Genomic DNA, 16,677 nt, shown 5'->3' with positions numbered 1-16,677 from the left:
AGGATCAACTACCTTTTTTAACATCAGCCACCTAGAGGACTGCAGAAAATTCCCAATCTATTATTTACGTTCACATTCAGTAAATAGGCATTTTCTCATTTATTTGGTGCATGCTGCCTGCACAATTGTCTCACGTGGAGTCACTTGTAGATACTAATGTAACTTTCTACTTAAATTTACAGCTTTTTGCAGATTCAAAACATTTCTTTTGTCTTTAATATGTAAGATTGTGGAAGCATCTATTACCCTAATAATGAAAGCCAAGGCAAAAAGTTATCATGTGGCCATCAAGTTCCACACGAGATAATACAGACTAATTAATACAAGCAGGAAGTTGGAAGGATTCAATGCAGCGTATGCACTCCATGTAATGTTCTTTAGCCTTTCTTACCACCCAGCTCCAACATGCTGGAGCTGTAATTTCTTTTGCCTTTTTTAGAATTTCTTACTTCACTTTCTACACCTTCAGGTGGAGCATGGAAAACCATTAATTACTGCTGTAACATCTTAGTCATAGACAAGAAGCTCACCTCATGAGATGGAGGTTCTCCATATAGCAACATCTGCCAATTTACCATCCTTCAGAAATATAATAACTGATCTGCCTTTTCCAAGTATTATCTGCTTTGTATTAGTAGCAAGCCAGCTGCAAAACTAAAGATTCATGGATATTTTTGTTGCCTGGTTTCTGTGCATTGTCACAATATTATTGTAATTCTGAGTACAGTATAGTCATTCACATGCATCATTTATAGTGAAGCAGCTTGGGAGCCTATATACTGTCAGACCATTTGAGAAGATGCTGCACAGAAAAATAAGAAATTTAAATTTAAAATGAACTAAGAGGCCCAAACCTTAATGCTGTAGCTATCCAACTGACTCACCACGCTTCTCTTTAAGGTTAACATTAGAATACATATCTGGATATGTCTTACAGACAATTTGTTTAAGGCAATAACTTGCAAGACATAATTTTTCAGTATATACAGGAGTGGGAACAGACAAATTGGAATTTCATTCTCTTAAAGAAATGGAATATTAAATCTATCCCTCTCAGTGGTGAGCTTTTAATTAAACTTTGTCTTGAAGTAAAATTGGGTTTTACAGTAGTTAGTATCTTTGAGCAAGAGAAGGATTATGCACTAAATTGTCTAAGTAAAAACCCAGAATGACATTGGCTTACTTTGCTGTTTTTCACAGAACTTGTACTTCTAAGGCTTGTTAGCTTAGCAGGAGAGCAAAGACACTAAAGATTCAAGGTACCACAAGAGGCATATTTGTTCAGTAGTAACGTGACATAAAGCAGTGAGTTGCTTTCTGATGCTAAATTCCCAGAATGAGCTAGTGAGACTTGTGTGAGTACAGAGATCCACCAGCATGGGCCTTTCTCAGTAGTTCAGACACAGGCATAGACAGAAGTCAACTCTCATCTTTCTAGTCCGTACAAGAGTGCTTGTTTGTAAGAGTGCTTTCTGGGAGAAATATTAGTTTTATGGGGCTACATGGCATCTAAGCACTTTGAAAACTTTTTATTCAGGCTTCTCCTTAGTATGTGCTGGAACTGAAGCACAATTCCTGTATCACTAGCGGATCAAAATTTTGGGATAACAAGGGGAACCCTTATACTTCAGTATACTCCAGTATGTTCCAGTATACTAGGGTTCAGTTTGACATAAGTCCCACTATTTGGGATTCAGGCAACAAAACCTAAGACAAGAAAGCTTTACTGTTTTATTCACTCTACTGCCTACGTCCCTTTCAGCCTAATAAAGTCGCTGCTCAATTTTAGAAGGAAGTCTATAAAGATAGTCTGACATGGTGTCTTGCCATTGCAAGGATCCACTGGTTAGTAGAAGAGATGGAGAAAGTGAACAATGTCACACTTACTCCACATTTCATTGCTGGGTCGGTGTGATAGAGGAGTTGGATTACAACAATTTGTGAACAAAAATGACTACCATCTTGTCATCCAGAAGCATTTCTCTGTTCCTGGATGTTCTCAGACAGTACTCACTTTGCAAGCCTGCATGGAAACACAGCTGTGTTTATCTTCAAAATCTGCTGATGTGTACAGCCCAGCAACCTAAAGGAAAATATCTAAAATATCTAAAATATCTATTCCTCTTCTTATATTCTTCGTGACTTAGAATTTATGTTTATTCGTATTTCTTCAACTTTAAAATCAGGAACTGGTACACCGCCTGTACAGAGTGATAAATGGCCTAATATAACAACAGTATGAAATCACAAGAGAAGAGCATTGTTTTCAATATTTTTATTGCCAAAACCAATTTGCAATCAATATTCTATTGGAAAATAAACATATTCCATCCCAAAAGATTGGCAGTGCTATAAGGCTTCAGAAGTTTATAAGTTTTCACCAAGGGAAAAACTCTGACATTTCCATTAAGGGCTGACAGAGCTGCCTCAGTCTGAAACGAAGGCCCAAAACTACCAATTATAGTGAAAGCCAAACACTGACAGTAATTTCTGTCAAATGACTTTTTGTGCACCTACATGGCTCCTCATTTGCAGAATTGCTGCCTTTCTTATAAGCTGATTTTTTTTTGTTCCTTGCTTGTTACCAGACAATGAGTCTGTGACAAATTATTGGATCAGAGAAAAACGTGAAGTATTGCAGTGCTGCCACAAAGCAGAGGAAAATGTAAAAGTTTTGAAACTTTGTAGACCGCATTTAAACTTCTCCCTTCATGTGTCTGCAGCCTCTGCTTTCCTTACTTCAAATTCTCTTTCTTATTCCTCATTATTGGCCACTCAATTTGACCACCCTCTTTCTTCCTTAGTATTTTCCATTTACTCACCCGCTCACTTTGATCTTTGCTATGCCTCCAAATCAAGCAGCTTTTCCCCAGAGCCAAACAGAATTATTTACTGCAAGAAAGAAATAAATGTTTTCCCATATTATCTGAGCCCTTCTGTCGCTTTGCACAACTGACCTCCTTTAATGTTTTGTTTTACTATGCATTTTTATTTTCAGGGGAATTTTCCTCTAAAACATTCAGGTAGGCCTAACTAAATTAGAAATGTCAACATGTGCTCTAGAAGGAACTACATGATTTGCTGAACCTGTCCTCTCAAGCAGGGGAGTTTCAGATTATATTAATAACCGTATCTGTTGGGTTGGGTTGGTTGGTTTTGGTTGGTTTTCGTTTGTTGTTTTTTTTTTTTTTTTTCAGAAAAAGAGGTGTTTTTTTCTGATCCAGATGCATACAAACAGTTAGTGTGTTTACCGTAGGTAAGATTTAAGGACATTCAAAAATTGTATGGAGATAGAAGGAAAGAAAATCACTTTAAATAGTTTTAAATCATGGTGTATTTTCTCCTGATGTGATAATGAGATGATAGTGAGGAAAAATTCTGTCTCTAAACGCATGAATAATTTGCAGCATTCTTAAGAAGCTATGAATACAGGAAGTAAAGAGTGCTGTTGGCTGCATTCTCTCTTCTCACCACTCTCACCCTGCTTTTTCTTCCGTCTTCAGCTATCCATTGTCTCGTCAGCAGGCATTGTCAGTCTGAGGTGTAGAGAATGATATTTCTTCTTTATCTCTTGTTTTAGTGACTGAGGGGTAAAATGCTTCTCAGTGTAATGGTGCTTTCTCCCTGCTTATATGATGTTGCCAGCTCTCTCTCCAAACAAATACCAAAATCTATATATATTTCAGATTTTAATTCTCATGCTAAAGTGGCTGATATTAACCTTATTGTACAAACAGTGCTCACTGTAGTAGTACATTTTAAAAATACTAACAGCAGCCTGGTGATGCATAACCATTAACATTCAATCCTCGGCCCTTATACTGTCCTGTTTAATTTTCAGAATAAGTCCTAGAAAGAAGTGGTATGGTGGGTGAGGAAGAGAGGGTTTACTTTTGTTTAGAAGAAGCATTAAAAGAGGGAGCAAATACTTTGATAGTTGGGAATAACCTTTATGTCCCGTGATTATTTTCACCAAATCCTGTTTTGAACAGTTGCAAAGTATTTCCTTGAGATGAATTCCCTTCCCATGACCCAGATTTACAATTAATGATGACAGTGACTGCTGCCCTAGCTACAGCTCTAGTTCTCCTTCTAGAGGTAAAATCAGCTTCATACAATCAGAATATGAACCTGTTTGCGCATAGCAGTTTGTACTAAGGAAGTTTTATCATTTACATATTCAACTAGGCCTGAAAACAGCAAACTATGGCAGGCCAATGCTGGCTTAACGAGGAATATAAAAAGTAAAGCATATTTTAGTGCCAAGGATTTTGCCATGGGTCTCTGTGAATTGCTTGTCAGATAATTTCACTTGCTTCAGTGTGTCTGCCTCACACTATACTGCCCTCTCCATACTCTGTATCTCTGCTTCGTCCGAAGTTGTAAGGCACATAAGTGCAAGCAGTTACAAAGAAACTGGGCAGGGGACCAGGTTCTAAGAATTCAGAAGTTTCACAGTTAAGATATCACAACTTACATAACAACCCACAACATTTATGTCCTCCTAAGCATCTCAGTGCCCACACCCCTCCAGCGGTTGTCTTACTCACCTGTGCTTCTGTTTGACAACATCTCCCATTCTCAGCATCTATTAGATACATATTTTCTTAGCTGATCTTATGATTTTGCAGCTCCCATTAAGGGGATACTTATGCATATACTCGTAGTGTCATAGAATCACTGACTCATTAAAGTTGGAAAAGATCCTTAAAAAGCATTGAGTCCCACTCCTCTGCAGTGAACAAGGACACCTGCAGATGAATCAAGGTGCTCAGAGCCCAGTACAACCTGACAAGAGAAGAGTGCTTATCTGTATACTCACTATGATCTGTACTTCTAAAGTAACCCCACATTTACATGCACACTAAACTTGAGAAATCCTAGATGTCAGTAAAAGACCTGTGTCTCCCAGTGTGTCACTCATTTCTGAGACTCTGGTTCATATTTACCACTCTTAGTTAAAATAGTAGTGTCACAGAAGTGCAATGCTGTAACACCATGAAGGTAAATAAAAAAGAGGATGCATGATGCTAGGTTAAACTGACCCTACTGAGAAAGAAACTGCATAGAGCAAAGGAAAAGGGAAATTCAAAGAAATCTGCCAAATAGGAATGAAAATGATACTAAATAGAAAACAGAGCTATTTTAATGACTGCTTTTAATGAAGTTTCAGATCAGATAATCTGTTCTTTTTGATCTTTCCACCCACCCCACTCCTACCCACCACAATCTCCATCACTTTTTGTCATGCTTCTTTTTTCTCTGTTCTTTTGGTTCTTTATTTGCTTTCTACCTGCCTTGCCTGAAAATTAGGTTACTACCCTGCTGGACTGTAATTATTGCTGACAAGGAGCACAGTGTACTGCAGTCTCCATGCTTGAAGTGAAGGTCTGTTTTAGCTCAGTGATTTCTTATAGCACATTATCTTAGGAAGAACGAGGACACTTCTAGGCTTGCTTTTTTTGTATGTTTGTTTTTTTCCTGGATTTTAATCCTGTTCACATTCAGGTATTTCAGTAAAATCAGAAATGAGATAGAGGAAAGATCTTCCCAGGGATTTTTGTTGTTTTTGTTTTAATTGTGTCTTTTTCCTGCTTTTAAGGGAAATCCATTTCACAGAGGCAGAATTGGCAGAGCCAAATGAGAGGCTTTCTCCTGTATTGGTGGTACCTCTATTTTTTCCTTCCGTTGTAGAACTAAAACAACATTTTGCCTGGTGGGTCTTAACCTCCTCCTTCTGAGAGGAGTCCATCAGAGCTGGTGATCCCCTCCTCCCACTTCACCATCTTCCTCCCATACTTATCTTAAGTGGGAGGGTCCCCTCTCTTTACATATGAAATTCAGCCTCACACAAACACAGGAGCACAAAGTGTCTGCTACCTACTGGACTTTATCTGTAGATCACCATGGGCAGACCAAAAGGAAGACAAACTTTAGAGCTATATTTAGCAAGAATCTGGATGGCCCTTAGCTCTGCTTTTGTAGTTTGTTGAGATAGCCTTTATTAATGACTTGGAGCCACTTTTGCATGCCTCTTTTGGTTGCATTTTTATCTTAAGGTTTAACTCTTCCTTTAGTACAGTTTAACCTTCTTTTCTTTGTAAGGGATGTTAATATCACCTGTATTGTATTTGTAAGGAAGTGAGGAAAAAATATATTTTAAAAATGCTTGTGCTGCTATTGGAAGTCACACTTGTTCACTCAGATGCCTCAGGCAGTTACCTGAAAAATTCATTTCAAGCCAATAAATAGCGTGAACACTGAGGAAGAAAAGGAGGAAAATGGGAAAATCCCCAAAAAATGTTCTTCTAAAATAATCGAGTTCAGCATCAACTATTGAAACCACTGACAACATGGAAGTAATAACATGGCCCAAAACCCGAGACAAAAAGGATATTTGATTTTGGAGTGGTTTTTCTTTTTTGAGCAGAAATCGTTTTCTGGCTCAAAAGAAAAAAAACTGAGAAAATCAAATGGTAATTCTTCTTTCTACAAAAATTTTATTATGATTTTAAAAAATAGGAAACTATTTTGTAGATTACAGTTTTAATCAAATCAGCGTAAAGAACATTTATCAGCTGAAGTTAATCTTCCTTCTTTCACATCAGTGCAAAAGAATGGCTAGGGTTAGTCTAACTACCAATGCATCTTTTCTCTTTTTCTTTTGCTAGGACAAGCAAGCCTTAAACATACATTATTTTTTCTTTTAGCCTTAGTATTTTGTTTTGTTTTTAATAATTTAATGGCCTGGATTTTATATGCATACTTACAGTCTTGTTTTGCCTTTTATATTGCTTTTTTCAATAAGATTACTTGGAGGCTACAGCTACTACGGCAGGCTCAAACAGCAGTGCAGTGGGTTTAAACATGAAGCGGATCTTTTTCAACATGAATGGCTCTTAGGCACTGTGTCTCTTCTTTAAAGAGGAAAAGCTTTTATTATTTTCAGTGTTATCAAGTGGGTTTCAGTGGCAAATGCCTATCAAGAGATAGCTGGTAATAGAGTTTACTGGCCCAGATGTTTTCCTTTAGCATGGCAGTTTTGTATACACTAGTGCAGTAGCGCCTGTAACCTGTTCTAACAAGGCCCTGGTAAATGGCATAACAGCATCAATGTGCTATTACTTAGTTTCAGCACTGATTTATCCACTAGTGTTTAGGGAAAAGGCACCCAGAAAATGTCAAATAAATTAATGTTTCTTGAAACTAGATGAGTAAATTACAATCAGGAAAAAAATGCCATAAAAACAGGCCTCAAGCATGAGGGACAGATTGACTTTTTATGAGTCCTGTAGATATTGAACATTTCTCAGTGCAAAGTCTGCGTAAATACTTGGCAAAGTGTCCCTATGTCCTTATTCCTCTAACTACAAGAAATAAAGAACACTAGGAAAACTAGAAAGGGTGCATAAGTATAGAAGTAAGGCTGTGGTTTAGGAGCAGTTGTTGTCTCTTCATACTTACTGAATTCTTAAGTAAAAGACATGCTTTCTCGATGGCACAGTGAAGAGTGGGTTTAGTATAAGACACTGGGATTACATCCAGCAGTGAACAGTGCACTTTTCTTTTTCTCTCAGTGTATTTCAAAGCTTCTTTATATTACTGCTTATCTCTGTTTAAAAGTGGCACAAAAAAAACAGAGGGACAGCATTTGTGGCTGTGTTTCTAAAAGAAGTTGTGAGAAAAGACAGAAGGCAGGCACAACCCTCCTCATTAATGAATGTTTCAATTGGAGATGCATTCCAGGTCTATCAGAGATCCTGAGGGTTCCTCCAGTGTGTTCTGGGGCTGAAAATATAGCTTAGATATTCTTCCTCTCCCATTGCATTGTTCTTGGATCATGAATTGATACTGAAGAAAAAAAGGTTCAGCAACATGTCTTTGCTAAGTAAGGTACAAGTGGTGGTGATGATCCAAATGGTATATCAGCCAGCATGCTGCAATTTATATGCCTGATTTATTCTGAAGACAGTGACAACTCAGATACTTTCCAACATTTAGTTCCAAAGATACAAATGAACAAGACTGTAACTGAAGAACACTGCAGGTCAGGATTAAAATATTATATTCAGAGATGCATGAGAAAGTTCAGTACTTGTCAAACTGCAGTGCAGTTTCTATTTTAAATTCCCCACTTTGTGAATGTAGTAACACATGGGTGAAGTTTTAGGACAACAGTGGAAAGAAGAAACAAGCAATCTTTCTCCAAACTGTGGGAAAACATAACAGGGCAAAGACAAGCCTGTAAATTCTAGATTGAGTTGAGGCTTGAGACAACAATTTGACAGATAACTAGCTGTGAGAAGTTTCTGCAAAAATAAAGGTGCATGAATAAGAGCAGCAAAATGCTTCAGGTTGTCATAAATCTTCTTCATGGTCTGTGACAGGAGAGAAACCCTCTCTGTGGAGAGGGAGAGTTAGCCTGAACCACTGTGAGAGGCTGAGCATACCTGTTTCTGTCCTGAAAGATTTCGTGCTTTCAGAACAGGCTGAAGTCGGTAACATCATCTGACTCATTGAACTGCTAACCTTTGAGCATTTTGAAAGGAATAACCATGAGAATTTGCCTTGGTTAAGACTTAATTTCTGTTTGAGTCTTCAGAATGAGTCTCAAAATGATCAAAACTCTAGTTTGAGTCCAAACACTTTTTCTAAGCCCATCTCTAATTTAATTATCTTCTTTTTCTTTATTTTACCCTTTGGGTTTTTGCTAGATCTTTTACACATACTAATAAAGTAACAGTTACTATCTAAAGGTACCCTTTTTATTCAAATTTAAATAAATTTTATGGCTCTACCTTACTTTTGATACCACAGCAATTTGTTCTGCTGGAGCAGGTTGACTTTTTCTGAAAGGGAGGAAGGGGTGAAGTGAATAGAGAAGAAAGGGAAGTTGGAAATTTAGTTCTATATATGGTCCAGTGCACACAAAATTCCCTCAGGTTTAGTGTGATGATAAGCTGTTCAGTGTTTGCAGTTTGTATGCAGCCTTTCAATTAAGCTGGGAGTTCTCTGAGCACACGTTTAGTTTGAGATTTATTTTGTTCTCCCACTGTATGTTCTGAACTGCCTTATTTCAGTATTTTCAGCCCTGATATGCAGATTCCTTTATACGGACTTAAAGAACAAGCAGGGCATTTTGCCATGTGTTGATGCCATGGAGGACAGAGCTGCAAACATGTTTCCAACACCAGCTTGCCAGGCAGCCACACATCCTTTCAGTGCTATGGAGATGCCTCTTGTTGCAAAAATAGTATAGGAAATTGCAAAGCATGATGAGGAATTTAATACTCAATCTGTTATGTGGATACACTGTGTTCACATATTTTCATCAGCTGCCAGACCTACCATTGGGAGGGAAGATGTTCCTCCTTCTTGCTTACACAGAAGAGAGGCTGGTCTCATCAGCTCATGTTGTTACTGTGTACTGAGATGATACTTAGAAAAAAAAGTGTGTTTCTTCCCACACTAACTGCGGAGAAGCAGCCTGACTGCACTGCAGGGAAAGCTTTCTTGCCAGTCACTGCGAAGGTGAAAAAAAGTTATGAAAAAGTTTGCCTTATCTGTCTCCAGCACATTGTACTACAGGCACAAAATCTCTGACATCCCTCCGAACACCCTGGGGCTCCCAGGGCCACATGAAGGTAACATAGGTGCAACAGGAGGGCTGCGCTGAATTGCTTGGAATATAATCTGTAGGAATATTGCAGCTGATAAACTGAAGCATAGGCTTGACCACTTTCAGTGTTTTCTCTCCCCATTGCTTTCTACCATTCTTTGTGCACTGATAGTTGCCAACAGATGCTGCTGTAATTCAGTGGTGCTGAATGAGTAGAAATCTAGGAATTTAGGGACTACATATGCTCCTGAATATATGTATAAAACATGTTTACAAGATTCCTAATTAAGCGTATCATTTAATTAAAATTTTATGGAGGCAGTCAACAATGACAAAAGGAGAAAACATTACCAGTTATTCTGATCAAAATAGTAACATAGGTTGCCTTAGAAAAGACAAGACAATAACAAAAGACTGCAGTGTTGATTGTCTTTATAGAAGCCCAGGAGCATAGGAACAAAAAGAGCAGGGAGATTTGCACTTCTATATGTTTCAGAGTAGTCTTAACGAAGAGTTAAATTGTCTTGAAAGAACAATCCCACAAAATTCATTCTTCATGAATTGTGTATCTTACCTAACAGCCTCAAAGCTTATATATAATATTCATCACTGACTACATATGCCTAAAGATATTAGAAGCACAGATCATGTACCTAACTTCCTGCTATACAGAATCATGATGTTGATTGCTGATTTTTTTGCTGAAAACATCTTGTTCAGTGCCATATATTGTAAATAAAATCCATAACCTATAACACACCTAATCCATCCTAGTAGTGGGGACATTTAATCTAATGCTAATCTAATACAAGAATTTTTTTTTTTCATCTCTGATTTCACCCTGTAAGTATTACAGAGAATTTTTCTTCCACATGATTCTTAATAGAACTTTTATCTTCAGTGAATTTTATCTCACCAAAAAAAAAAAAAAAAAAAAAAAAAAAAAAAGTTATATGTTAATCCTATATAACAACCTTCTCATGAAATAATTGAGTAAGATAATGATTTTGTAGCCATGGGGAAATTTTGAGATTTGTAGATCTCATTTAATTTCTGCTTTAAAATGTTACTGTGGTTTCAATTATGCTATTGTCTTTTAATGTTTCAGATCACAGTATTTCGCATGGGATCAGAAGGACACCAGGATATTGATTTAGCTATCCTTACAGCATTACTGAAAGGTAATGGAGTTTCACTTCACAGTGAGTCTGTAACAATCCAAATGGATTAACTCTGTGTCTCTACTGTGCTGGAACCTGCATTTATTGGCAGTATGTACCATACCAAGATGGTAAATTTCTACCATGAAATTGAAGTATACCTTTTTCTCTAACTGCTTTCTACAAATCTAGATCTTTCATTAATGTTTAAATAGCTACTCTTATTTCTTCCTCAGTCTTTATTCACCACCTGCAATTGCTGATGTGTCATAAGAAATGTGTTTTCTGTCAGAAGTTACTTCAGAAGATTAGCGCTCACAAGCTAGGTCTAGGAACTTCTCAGGTTTACATTGCCTGATGGCTAATGGAAAATACAGGTGGAAGTTATCTGCTAAGACAAAACTACCATTATTGCAAAATGTTATCTCTAGTCATCCTAGAAAGGTATGGAAACGCTGGGATTCCCTCCAGCCTACATAGATAGAGCTGAGAACTCAGCTTTTGAGTGTTAGTAGTTTTGCCCTTAATGTTCTTGGATGGCTTTCTAAGCCATTACGTGTTACATTTATGCTCTTAAAATACTGTCTTACAAAGAATTTTCTGTTGCTAAAATATTTCCTAATCACAGTTTGTCATAGACCCTGTTCAGGCAACCTTATGTCATTGAGCTTGGCTCTCTTCATCATATGATATTATCACATGGTGCAAATACAGAAAAAGGTAAGATTTTTAAAGCTCTGGAGTATATACTCCAGATAATCCTTATCTGATGAAGGATTATTCACCTAAACTAGAGCAGGGAGGACATGCCCTTCCATTTCTATGGTATTTCTGCAGATGGTATCTGCACATGTTACATGTATCAGTCACCATAGTAATCTTGTTGTGTCTTGTTTTCTGTTACATAGCACAAGCAATACTGATTTTAAAAACAGAGACCAAGACGTACCAAACAATTTTAAAGAGCATTCTTAGAATCATTAGGGAGTACTCTTCAAAAGGTACCTGGGGAAAGTTGTGCTTCCTGAGGCTCTTCAGCAGCTTTCATCATGCTGCTGACATCCCCATGCTGGAGTAAAAGGGTACATGCTGCCATGTGGCAGGTTTGAGTTTCATTCATAACAAAAAAATAGTAGAATTGCTGAGTTTTAAAGTGGTAATGGGAACTAATCTTGCTCATTCCAGAGCTCTGTTTTCTGCTCAGTTTCTTCCAGTGAAAGCTGTAAAAAGTTGTATGAAAAGAAGAAGAGAGAAGGCCTGAATAATTTTCACCTAAAGAGGGGAAAGATTATTTTACCTTTCACACAATTTTTAATCCCATTTCTAAAATTGTACTTCAAACATTTAACTCAAAATTCTAAATGGGAGGAGTAAACAAGAACCATCCACCTTAAAAATATAATTGCAAATTGATAGATACAACCACAGAAATAAACTTGAATGATTTTAATGCAGCAGCTTCTATTTCTTTAGGTTTCGATAGTATAATTTTCTCCTCTTTGTTCATTTTGATCAAGATATCAGTGTTTGGCCTGCAAGTAACATAACTATTTTGCTGCTACCCTGTAGTAACATGTTTTAGCCATCTGCGTAGTTAAATCTCAAGGCACTTTTGATGTTTTGACACAGAAGCTAAAACAAGGTGAAGGAAGGAAAAACAAACTAATTCGAATCAAGGAACAAGAATTGTATCCATCACCAAATTTGTCTTTTCCACCACTGGAAATGTTTTAATTGTAGATTTCATCTTTATCTTAAATATAATTTAAATATACTTTGCTATCCTCAATGTAAAGCATATTCCCTTGCCATTTGTTCTTAAGGCAATCAGTAAAACTGCTGCTTTTGATTCCTATTACATACAGATACAGATTGTATTAAAGATGTCATTCCACTTTTTCTAGGTATATTCTCAACATTTGAATCCCAGTGTAAATCCCTGGAAATATTTTACCACCTTGAAAGCAGTCTTCCAGGAATCTGAAAGAAAAACATCACAGGCCTTGAGTGCTCTCTGTTTGAAAAATTATTTTGGCAATATTTGGATGAGCAGCTGCATTAAGTTTGCATTCTGGGCCTGTGACTGGTTTTCTCTTACCTGTAGCATCCATGTTGCTAGTGACTGGTCCCTTCTCCTCCTCAGTAAAACCAACAAACAAACAAACAAACCTTGTTCTGTCTTCATAATAGCAATGCAAGACATCTTAGGGAACTTATGTTATCTCAGAAGGAGCCTGGACATGTATAAGAGACGTTGGCTCCTTCTTTGATATTTGCCTGAATTGATTTTGTAATCTGCTGATGGCAGTAGCATCTTGCTTAAGTTAGTGTAACTGAATTCCTGCCTCCTCTTCCCTGCTCCTCAACACCTTCTGGTTTTGGAGTTACTCAAAGAAGATTGTATATCTCAGATTCCACTTTATATTTTGTTAATGTGAGATTTCTGATCACAGGGAATAAAAGTCCATAAAACTTTTTAATCAGTGTGTGCAGAGGTGAAATCCCTTGTGTTTAAACAATTCGTATATCCTTGTCTATACCATGTCTTCGTACAAAGGTTCTGGGCCAACCCGAAAGAAATCCTGCTTTTCTCTGAGTACATCCTTTCTGATATAAAATCAAGCTGATAGAGAGGAGGAGTTTTCATCCGATCAAGGCATCCAAGTTGGCAGTTTTGAGCCACTTGCATATTGATTTATTGGTAAGCAGATTCAAAGAGTGGATCTGAATTATTTTGAAATTTGTGCGTGTTTAAATTCAGGAATTAATATCTTTCACCCTTCCAGAACCATCTGAAAAGGGTGCATGAAACTGGTGTGTGATTATTTGTTCTTTCCTCACAGTCTGATGAGGATTTGCAATTCTTGCCAGCTGTTATGTCCATGACACACACCAGTTTAATACTGATCCCGCCCTGAGAAATCTGTTCAGGGAATAGGAGGAGGACAAAGACTGGGAAGCACATAATATCATTTCCTGCTTACTGTGTAAAATATACAATGAGCAAATATTCTCTTTAAATCTGACTCAGGCACACTGCCAAGGCAGGAATTCTCTTGGCCCAGATTTTCCACAAGCCCCAGACTCTGAACTAAATATGTGAGATTATTTCCTTGTTTGTTTTTGTGAGTCACTTGTTTAATCTTGTCAGCAGATCTCTCTTTCTTGGAAGTGAACTCCAGTAAGCCAGAGAATGGCATGCAAACCGATTATCAATTTATATTGCATAGATGTCACAACAGCATATGGTTTGTGAATTCCTCCTCCTTTTTTTTTTTTTTTTTTCATTTAGAAAGACATGCAAATGTGGGAAGTAAATTTCTGATTGCGTGATTTTGTAGCAAGTGTATTTATTGATGCAACTTAATTGCTTGTGCTATCTTGAGCAGTTGGAACTCAAACAGCAGTGTATTTTGGCCTGCTAATTGAGCAGAAAGTGTATGAGAGGGAATTTAAAGGCAGCATATGTAGGAGTGCTGAAATATCTGTGCTGTGAAAGGGCATCAAAGATCCCAATCCATGAGACTGTTGCAATGACTGAAGCATACCTCTCATATTTCAGCTTGTGCTCCAGAACCCTTCTCATTGCGATCGTTAATATCAGAAAAGAGGTGTTTTGTGGTATACATATGTAACTTTCTGAGATAAGCCTTTTAGACTAATGCAGAGCTGATGTCTTCGGATGCCTTAAGCCTGTGAATAAGTCATGATTCATGGTCACTGAGCAGCCATTATAGGGTCTTGAAAGATTGTATGATAGTCTGTTAACCGTGAAATCTCTGACACGGAAGGATTAATGTTACCTCAGTCCAATATGTTTCAGAGTCAGGCCAAATGTCTGGTTACTGCCCCCACAGTTATTCTTGCTATCAGCTTTGTTACTGCCAATTGATTTGCTAAATTGCAGGAAGGTGCTGTCACAAAAGCAGCCCTTTCTTCAAAGATGTTGGTGTCTGTGTGACAGAAGACAATTTAAGACCTGCCAAGATGCAGAGCAGAAAGCTAATTTGGGTTGCTATACCCCCTAGTCTACTTCTTTTCTTTAAATGCTATACCCCCTAGTCTACTTTTCTTTAAGTGATGGTTAAAAGAGGGTACTGATGTGCTTAAAAGCTTTGTAGAAGTGAATCTCCAACAGCCGTATCTGCCAATATAGGTAAGTTTTATGGCTCTTCAACTTTTTAGATTCCTGACAACTAAGCATCTTAGACCATAGCTAGAGAATTCATCAGTGCTTTTACATTGGTCACAGCAAATCTTGGCTGGTGTGTATTGTTCTGTATTGCTTCAGTAATCTGGGGTCTTGCAAAGGCATAATGCTCACGTTCTGGCCTGTATCCTAGCTCATCTAGGATGCACATTCAAGTCTATAGTCCCAAGTTTACCATCAACATGTATGACATTTTGGTCCGAGATGTTGGACGGATTATCTAATGTGAATGGAGTTTTCACTAGAATAATCTGTCTTAGATGACTGCCTAAGAGCGTGAAGTTAACACCTGCAGGAACAGCTTTCACAGATCATTTTTTTTCATTTAATATTTCAGCATCCTTGCATTTTCCAGCATGTAACTGTATTCAGCAAAATATACATCGAAATAAAATAGTACCAAATCAATCCACTGTATCTCAAATTGAATTTTATTTCTGGGAATACATGAAGGGAAGAAAGACTCTTCTGCAGTTATTATTCCTATTGTCTAAAGCACTCTTTTGAGGAAGATAACTTTTGCTCCACCAGACATCAGAATTGAATAAATATTACATAGATGTTAGTCATAGATTGACTAAAATATTGTTTAATGCAATAAATATGCTATCGTAATTAAAATAAGAGAACAGAACTAGACAAAGTCTGTTTTCTTTTAAAAAGAAAACACTCCTAAAGTCTTATGAGATAAGAATAAACAAATGTGGAGATAGGAAATGCTTATTTCTGTAATAAGACCCTAAGAAGTGACTCCAGTATGACCCTCTGTGTGCAGTTTATAAGACCAGTATAGAATCATAGAATTATAGAATCACAAGTTTGGAAAGGATCTACAAGATCATCATACAAGTCCAACCGTCCTCCCATCACCACTGCTACCACAAGCACTAAACCATATCTTGCAGCTCCTCATTCAGACGCCTCTTGAACACTGCCAGGCACAGCGACTCCACCACCTTCCTGGACAGGCCATTCCATAGCCTGACCACTCTCTGAGACAGAAAGCTTTTTCTTATATCTAATCTAAATTTCCCCTGACATATGTTATTTACTTTATTTTTTATTTCCTAAATGTTTTTTAGCTTTTATTTGAGTGCATTCCAGTGGTAATTATGACCAAGATGAATCTTCACAAAATCACTTTTGGAGTTCTTACTGACTCAAATCCACGCTTTGGATCACCAAATGCAATCATGAAGATGATTGAAATGAGGCAGTATTTCAAGAAAGCACCACTCATGTTCATGCAAAAGAGTATTTCTTTTATTAGTGGAATTATTTTTACTTCTAAATGCTGGGTGGAATTTCACCTGAAATACATTTTTTCATTTAGATGAAGTCATTGGTGCATTCTGAAATAAAATCAATTGAAACAATCATCCATGGCCCATGAGGTGTTCTGAATAAACTTTTAACATCATTTATTTGATTCTCTTTCTGTGGAACACTAGTGCCACCCACACTGACCTGAAAACCAGATAGGGAAAATGGAAAAACAGAGACAGGTATAAGAGTCTTTTGTCAGCAAAACCTCACAGTCAGAAGGGCAGAGCCCTGACCCATACTCTTCAGCTTCCACTCTGATAGACTGGTTTGGACCTGAAGTACAAAATCTCCTTGAGAAACCATCTATTTTTCAACTTTTAGATCTTTCCAGTACTTTGCTGGACAGTGAAGTGAACTGCCAT

At 37.4% G+C, this 16,677-nt stretch overlaps 1 protein-coding gene across 1 annotated transcript in view; it reads left to right on the top strand.

The window, feature by feature from the left end:
* Positions 1-16,677, top strand: part of TRPM3 (transient receptor potential cation channel subfamily M member 3) — a 249,388-nt gene that overhangs the window by 174,736 nt on the left and 57,975 nt on the right. The window contains exon 9 of the mRNA XM_042877368.1: positions 10,728-10,800. Coding sequence (XP_042733302.1) covers positions 10,728-10,800 — 73 coding nt within the window. The remainder of the gene's footprint in view (positions 1-10,727; positions 10,801-16,677) is intronic.

This window comes from Lagopus leucura, unplaced genomic scaffold, assembly GCF_019238085.1.
Source record: "Lagopus leucura isolate 7727_CA_CO unplaced genomic scaffold, USGS_WTPT01 Super-Scaffold_100018, whole genome shotgun sequence".
Classification (NCBI taxonomy): Eukaryota; Metazoa; Chordata; class Aves; order Galliformes; family Phasianidae; genus Lagopus; species Lagopus leucura.
Note: the sequence above shows the minus strand (reverse complement) of the source record. Positions and strands in the feature narration are given on the sequence as shown.